We start from the raw sequence: 8,954 nt of genomic DNA on the forward strand, positions 1-8,954 counted from the left end.
GTTTCACTTCCATACATGGCTACACTCCATACAAATACTTTCAGAAACGACTTCCTGACACTTAAGTCTACACTCGACGTTAACAAATTTCTCTTCTTCAGAAACGATTTCCTTGCCATTGCCAGTCTACATTTTATATCCTCTCTACTTCGACCATCATCAGTTATTTTACTCCCTAAATAGCAAAACTCCTTTACTACTTTAAGTGTCTCATTTCCTAATCTAATTCCCTCAGCATCACCCGATTTAATTTGACTACATTCCATTATCCTCGTTTTGCTTTTGTTGATGTTCATCTTATATCCTCCTTTCAAGACACTGTCCATTCCGTTCAACTGCTCTTCCAAGTCCTTTGCTGTCTCTGACAGAATTACAATGTCATCGGCGAACCTTAAAGTTTTTACTGCTTCTCCATGAATTTTAATACCTACTCCGAATTTTTCTTTTGCTTCCTTTACTGCTTGCTCAATATACAGATTGAATAACATCGGGGAGAGGCTACAACCCTGTCTCACTCCCTTCCCAACCACTGCTTCCCTTTCATGCCCCTCGACTCTTATAACTGCCATCTGGTTTCTGTACAAATTGTAAATAGCCTTTCACTCCCTGTATTTTACCCCTACCACCTTCACAATTTGAAAGAGAGTATTCCAGTCAACATTGTCAAAAGCTTTCTCTAAGTCTACAAATGCTAGAAACGTAGGTTTGCCTTTCCTTAACCTTTCTTCTAACATAAGTCGTAAGGTTAGTACTGCCTCACGTGTTCCAACATTTCTGCGGAATCCAAATTGATCTTTCCCGAGGTCCGCTTCTACCAGTTTTTCCATTCGTCTGTAAAGAATTCGCGTTAGTATTTTGCAGCTGTGACTTATTAAACTGATAGTTCAGTAATTTTCACATCTGTCAACACCTGCTTTCTTTGGGATTGGAATTATTATATTCTTCTTGAAGTCTGAGGGTATTTCGCCTGTCTCATACATCTTGCTCACCAGATGGTAGAGTTTTGTCATGACTGGCTCTCCCAAGGCCATCAGTAGTTCTAATGGAATGTTGTCTACTCCCGGGGCCTTGTTTCAACTCAGGTCTTTCAGTGCTCTGTCAAACTCTTAATGCAGTATCTTATCTCCCATTTCGTCTTCATCTACATCCTCTTCCATTTCCATAATATTGTCCTCAAGCACATCGCCCTTGTATAGACCCTCTACATACTCCTTCCACCTTTCTGCCTTCCCTTCTTTGCTTAGAACTGGGTTTCCGTCTGAGTTCTTGATATTCATACAAGTGGTTCTCTTCTCTCCAAAGGTCTCTTTAATTTTTCTGTAGGCAGTATCTATCTTACCCCTAGTGAGACAAGCCTCTACATCCTTACATTTGTCCTCTAGCCATCCCTGCTTAGCCATTTTGCACTTCCTGTCGATCTCATTTTTGAGACGTTTGTATTCCTTTTTGCCTGCTTCATTTACTGCATTTTTATATTTTCTCCTTTCATCAATTAAATTCAATATTTCTTCTGTTACCCAAGGATTTCTATTAGCCCTTGTCTTTTTACCTACTTGATCGTCTGCTGCCTTCACTACTTCATCCCTCAGAGCTACCCATTCTTCTTCTACTGTATTTCTTTCCCCCAGTCCTGTCAATTGTTCCCTTATGCTCTCCCTGAAACTCTCTACAACCTCTGGTTCTTTCAGTTCATCCAGGTCCCAACTCCTTAAATTCCCACCTTTTTGCAGTTTCTTCAGTTTCAATCTGCAGTGCATAACAAATAGATTGTGATCAGAATCCACATCTGCCCCTGGAAATGTCTTACAATTTAAAACCTGGTTCCTAAATCTCTGTCTTACCATTATATAATCTATCTGATACCTTTTAGTATCTCCAGGATTCTTCCAGGTATACAACCTTCTTTTATGATTCTTGAACCAAGTGTTAGCTATGATTAAGTCATGCTCTGTGCAAAATTCTACAAGGCGGCTTCCTCTTTCATTTCTTCCCCCCCAATCCATATTCACCTACTATGTTTCCTTCTCTCCCTTTTCCTATTGACGAATTCCAGTCACCCATGACTATTAAATTTTCGTCTCCCTTCACTACCTGAATAATTTCTTTTATCTCGTCATACATTTCATCTATTTCTTCATCATCTGCAGAGCTAGTTGGCATATAAACTTGTACTACTGTAGTAGGTATGGGCTTTGTGTCTATCTTGGCCACAATAAAGCGTTCACTATGCTGTTTGTAGTAGCTAACCCGCACTCCTATTTTTTTTCTTCATTATTAAACCTACTCCTGCATTACCCCTATTTGATTTTGTATTTATAACCCTGTATTCACCTGACCAAAAGTCTTGTTCCTCCTGCCACCGAACTTCACTAATTCCCACTATATCTAACTTTAACCTATCCATTTCCCTTTTTAAATTTTCTAACCCACCTGCCCGATTAAGGGATCTGACATTCCACGCTCCGATCCGTAGAACGCCAGTTTTCTTTCTCCTGATAACGACGTCCTCTTGAGTAGTCCCCGCCCGGAGATCCGAATGGGGGACTATTTTACCTCCGGAATATTTTACCCAAGAGGACGCCATCATCATTTAATCATACAGTAAAGCTGCATTTCCTCGGGAAAAATTAGAGCTGTAGTTTCCCCTTGCTTTCAGCTGTTCGCAGTACCAGCACAGCAAGGCCGTTTTGGTTAATGTTACAAGGCCAGATCAGTCCATCATCCAGACTGTTGCCCCTGCAACTACTGAAAAGGCTGCTGCCCCTCTTCAGGAACCACATGTTTGTCTGGCCTCTCAACAGATACCCCTCCGTTGTGGTTGCACCTACGGTACGGCCATCAGTATCGCTGAGGCACGCAAGCCTCCCCACCAACGGCAAGGTCCATGGTTCCTGGGGGGATGTGGATGGTAGTTCCTATGTGGATGGTAGAGGAACTAAACTGCGTCCTTTGATGTAGGAAACAAATAATAATAAATGAAAATCCAAGTTTTTATCAGAAAGAAACAATTTATTCCTTGTAGCAGCAACATTAGCTTATAGCAGTTGTTCAAAAAGATAACCTAAGTTCAGCACTGCAATTTTGCACTACATTATTCATTGACATAATTAAGCTGTTGTTTGTGATATGCCTGTAACTGCTGTTTCATCCGTATTCTCCACTCCGTGTTCTTCGAAGTATGCATTTCAAGGACGAGATGACAGGGGCTTATTGATGAATTTTATCCCATATGATCCAACACTTTTTCATCAAATTACATTGTGCAAACAATTCATTTAAAACGAACTGACACAGTTCTCTATACCTTTTACAACCTGGTTTCTTTCCCACGCTGAAAAATTTGATACTTAGAAGTGAAACATTTTCTTGTACCTTCAGTTGGCTCTCTGGGCTTTACACTCAGCTACACCATATGTTAATTGCATACCGGCAACTACTTGTGTCCAATAATAGTCCATCTTTGCCTACCAGTCATGAACTGTAAAAGATCATTAACCACAATGTACACACATCACAGATGACGGTGTTCTATTTTTCAAGGTAGCACCTCTAATGTCACCAGTCTTTTAACTGGTTTGATGCAGCTCACCATGAATTTCTCTCCTGCACTGACCTCTTTGAGTAGCACTTTCATCCCCATATCCTCAATTGTTTGTTGGAGGTATTCCAATCTCTGTCTTTCCCTATGGTTTTTACACTCTAGAGCTCTGTATAGTACCATGGAGGTTACTCCCTGATGTCCAAACATATGTCCTATCACCCTATCCCTTCTTCTTGTCAGTGTTTGTCATATGTTTCTTTCTCCATCAGTTATTAGGAGAACCACATCATTCCCTATTTTATCGGTTCAGCTAATTTTCAACCTTCTTCTGTAACACAATATCTCAAATGCTTTCGTTATGTTGTGTTTCAGTTTTCCTGCAGTCTGTAATTCGCTACCATACTATGCTGTGTTTGAAATGTGCATTTTCAGAAATTTCCTCCTCAAATTTTATTCACTATGAAACATAAACAGTTTACAAACATTAACTTCACAGTGTAGCATGCCACCACTTTCTAGCAACATTTGTTGAAGTGATTTATATTTGACACTGTTTGGCTTTCTTAAAATGGAAAGGTGGCAGACACAAATTTGAAATAAAATGTTTACTTATCTGCTTCATCAGCAACTTGATAGTCTTTTCTAAATTCCTCTGTCCTCATTCCCAAGTGTTAGAAGGATTCAGGCAAATGTAGATAGTAGGCTCAAAGATTATATAGAAAATCAGAGTTCAAATTGTAAGCATCTTACATTTATTAAATTTGCCAGTACAACTTTCATTATTTACAAAAACTTTTATAAACAAATATCTTATTACTGTTACCAAACAATATCATCCACAAGGTCTCACTAAACTGCATATGGCAAGAGCTCTCCCAAAGAACTTCTCACAACAATATCTCTCTTAGAACAAACTTACATAGTAATGTGCATAGCACTGATGGCCCCAAAACAAAGAAAAGCAATAAAAAATAGGAATTTTTACAGTTTTTATAACCAAATTCTTCTAGTACACTTATAATTGTTTTTTATTTTTAAATTAGGATTCTGCAACTCTTCTTCAGGTAAGTAATTTGACCATTACTGACAGCATATTTGCACATCTCCGTGTAGGTAATGTATTTCAATAAAAAAGTGAAAAATTAAAATTGGTATCAGTTACTGTTTTAATCATGCTAAAATGATGCACACATCTTGGAAACAAAAAATAAGTGTTTTCATATAAATCTGCCAAAATTATACATCCACTACACAGTATTGAAAAATATATGAAATATTCGTTACCTTGTCACTTGAAAATTATATTGTTTGGTACTGCATGTCTTGAGTATCAGCCCTGAACTTTACAACATTCTCAACAGCATTACAACAGACACTGCTTACTGGCTGAAGTTTTCATTTTCTATCATTGGTTTCTTTTGTCAAAATACTAATGTGTACAATCTTGAAATGAAAGTTTTGGGTGTTCTGCATAATGTTTTCACCTGTTTACCAGATTTTTCAGCAACAGGAATCTTTTTTATTTCAATCTGCATTCATGACTTTCATTATTGGCCACCATCTTTAACTCACAAGGAGGGCAGGGGTGGTCAAATACTTTTATGGCAGCATACACTGCTACTCTGGTACCAAGTGCCGTGGGTTTTGAATCCGTGCCAGGCGGCATGGAACTCAATGACCACTAGAGGTCTCTGCAGCAGTTGCACCATAAGCCGTGGCTGTGCGCGCTCCTGGCCCCAAGTCTAACGTGAGGATGCCATTGTGGAGCACGTCGTGCCAGCAGCCAATAGCGGCAAACCCTGTCGTGTATTTAGGCGGCTGCCTCTCACTCAGCAAGGCAGTCTGGTATTCGTATTGAGCTGGTTGATATCTCACTTACAGACATCGTGTTTACGTTGCATGTGCTTACTTCCCATTTACGAGTGGATGTTGTTTGATTTCATGAGGTTATCTCTCGTGACCCCATTGCTTAATACTTTGTTGTTGACCTTGGTCTCTTGCTTGGTTGTCTATCGTCATGCTTGTCCTTCTATTCCCGTTCATCCATCTTGTTTGTTCACGGGCCACTCCTGTTCAGCCCTGCTGCATTTTTGTTAGCGGCAACCCTGCGGCCGTTCCTGTTGCGGTTACATCAGCTACTTTCTGCGTAAGAGAAAGGTCAAGATGTATATAGTGGAGGCTATTTCTGTGTCTGTGAGTTGAATTGCCTCAGAAAATTATTCCATCTTATATCAATGTATAGAAGCATACAAAATAAACTAATTTTCAGATGTTTCCATCACCAAAATCATAATTACACATAGAGCAAATGTTGCTGAATGAAAGCACTTGAGAAGAGCTAGTCTATGTGATTGCTAGTTGAAATTCTGATCAAAATGAACATGCAGGGTTTTTTAACAATCAGTTTTACATGTTTCCTTTCCCCTGCACTGTACTGTTATTGACGATGACACATTGTGCCTTCATTGAGTGAGCCGAACTACTCTATGTTATCCAAAGTTAAATGTTACTCCATTTACCAAGAACATCTGAATATTTAATTTATTGCTCCTTCTCTTGTACCATGTTATATAACTTAATCTGTCTCTTTTTCAAGTTATTGTGACATTAAGATTTAACGAGTTTATATTGTCTCTTTACAGTGTTAGAATGCAAGGATCAGTCAAAATACTGTCAGATAGTGAGAACCATGAAAGTGTGTGGTATGTACCAATACCAGTATCAGTGTTGTCAGTCCTGCCGCAGTAAAGGTTAATCTGGCAGATTCAGTCAACTGTTTCTGCAAGAAGAGGGAAAACATCTGTGTATCACTAAAGTTAAATAAAAGCAAGATACAGACTGCGTACTACACAGTGATGATATTCCTCTTTGAAAGATGTAAATATTCTTGGGCATTGGTAGTAGTGATGTGGTCTCAGAATTCTGTGTGTGATTTTTTTTTTAACAGTGTGCTAATGTTCTGCTTTTACCTTCATATGAAACACCATAATTTTGTGCTATGTTTATACCAACATGTTTACACATGGCTACATTTCCTCTGTATAAATGATCAAAACTTGTAATATTTCCATGTGAACTTTAGTTGTGGACATTGGAATATGTGCTATAGCGTGTGAAAATTTACCACAGTCCAAGTGAAAACATTTCACAAACAGTTATGACTTCACCTGAGAGTGTCTTACATTGGCAAAATCAGTGATGTCAGCAAAATAAAGGAAAAGCTGGCTCTTAAACTGTTGCCAATATATTTGTTTTAATATGCCCATCTTAAATTTTCATATAGCTACACAAGTTGAAATTCTTGTTCCACATTCCAAAGAATTTATATTTATAAGTGTAAATAAAATATCAAGAAAATAATGAACATTGAGACTGTCAGATTAATGAAGACAAAACTAAATGTGTGAAGTGCAGTGGATTCTATATTTCCTATTTACATAATAAATCTGAAGTATCTCTTCAGAAAATTGCTATTGTGCTGTCTAACTGATTTTATGCTTTGCATGAGGAAAAAACTAATCCCAGAGTAAATATGGGGCCATCGTTCATTTTTGTACACCAAAGGGAAGATTAAAAATGCAGAGTTTGTTATCATAGAAACTTCTGATTTAGGACATATTCCAGAATAGTCATAAGTATCTGAGTTACTGTAAATATTGATATTGGAATAATTCCTTTGATACTGTTGTAATCTTAATAAAGTTTAATTGGTCATATGTAATTTTGCAAGTAATTCAAAGAATCATTCTCAAAATATTCTGGTATCCACATCTAATTACTTGAAAAAATTGTGGGAAGAACATAAATGCAGCGTAATTGCAACATAAATAGTTGTTGTTATGCAATATTACTGTTGATTATAGTGCAGATCAGTTTATGTGTCGTTATTGTGCAATGTAAAATATTTTATTTCAGTTGGATCTAGAATCTTAAAAGCTAAAATTGGGTCATATTAATCTATTATTTGATTTAAACATGCAGTCTCTTTCTCTCAGTTAATTTAATTCTCTAATAATCAGTGACAGGCTTTATTTATTTGAACAAATCAGTTTACAGTACTTTTTCATGCTGTAACTTCATGATAAACAGTAAATTCATTTTCCTCCCTTGATGAGTTTACAGCACTGTTACCAGTACATCACAGAACTCTGTTCACAGTTTCGCTTCATTTTAATTAAGATCTCCATTTATATATAAAGGCATCGGTCTAAGTGAACAATTATGGACCAGTACAAAGGAAGAGATGCTTTTTGTGCATTTAGTACTTTGAACTGAATCACAATTCTGTAAATCTATGCATTGATCATCACAAATGTAGCATAAAAAGGTTTCTGTCTGTGTTTTAATATTATTGCACTCATGCTAATTACTTATTATTTGAAAAATATGGATGTCAAACTCCAGTCATAGAAAGACAGAAAAAACTTGCACTCAGTAAACCTCAACACCTGTTCCTCAGGGAATTCTACATGTGATCCTTCATTGTATATTTGCCATATTTCTTTATTTTAACAGTTTTCATACCTAGATGTTAGAGACTGTGAATGAGAGTAATACATGGTGTGGTGCTGTAGATTACTGAACCCTTTTGCTAGAAAACTGATGTTGCAGTAACATTACAAGTACCATGAATATTTTTCTAAAAAATGCTAGAACAATTCTGATAAGTGTACAGTGTTTTCTGATATCAAAGCTTATTCAATAATTGAAAGATATTTTGTTAACTGGAGTATCTAAAGTAAAAGCAGGAGATGCAAGAAATAACATTTCTGGTAGTTACACTGGGTGTGACTGTTTTTCTTTTTTTGCTACTCAGTTTCTTCTTCTGAATTACTGTTTGATGTGGACAAGGGAGTAATTTATTTTTGCAGAAAGATACATGCAAATCAATTCTCATTTTAAAATGTAAATGCTCCTACAGGGAAGAAAACATTTAATAAAATATGAGTCATGTATTATTCATTAGTTCTTAAGAGCTAAGCAGACATAATTTCTGAATATATTATTCTGAACCACTGCACAAAATCTGCAAATGGAAACAGAAACTCGTAGGAACCACAGCACAATGGTAGCAGGAAAATATTAATATTTCATTTAAGTCACAAAAGGAATTCCACTTACTCATGAAAACTCAGTAATTTATGGTTGCAAGAAATGGTTTAATTTTTAATGCTCTTATGCTATTAAAAATATCAATAAGGATACTAGGGTGAGAATAGCTTTTCATTCATTATACATCAGGATAGTAATATAGCTAACATCATGATTGAAATGCAGACTACAACATAACCCAACAACATCTCTGATATTATTTCTGCTTGTTATATAAAAAACCACATAATAGAACTTAATCCAAGATATTCTAGTTGAGTCTGAATCCACGTGATTGTGTGTGATAGGGAAACTCATATTA

The 8,954-nt window shown here is 36.8% G+C and overlaps 1 protein-coding gene across 1 annotated transcript in view; it reads left to right on the plus strand.

Annotated features, from left to right (window-relative positions):
• LOC124799190 (protein madd-4-like) overlaps positions 1-7,368 on the plus strand; it is a 571,457-nt gene extending 564,089 nt beyond the window's left edge. Inside the window, exon 23 of the mRNA XM_047262725.1 lies at positions 6,184-7,368. Coding sequence (XP_047118681.1) covers positions 6,184-6,296 — 113 coding nt within the window. The 3' untranslated portion in view covers positions 6,297-7,368. The remainder of the gene's footprint in view (positions 1-6,183) is intronic.
• Positions 7,369-8,954: the final 1,586 nt, after the last annotated feature.

This window comes from Schistocerca piceifrons, chromosome 5 (assembly GCF_021461385.2).
Source record: "Schistocerca piceifrons isolate TAMUIC-IGC-003096 chromosome 5, iqSchPice1.1, whole genome shotgun sequence".
NCBI classification, from domain to species: Eukaryota; Metazoa; Arthropoda; class Insecta; order Orthoptera; family Acrididae; genus Schistocerca; species Schistocerca piceifrons.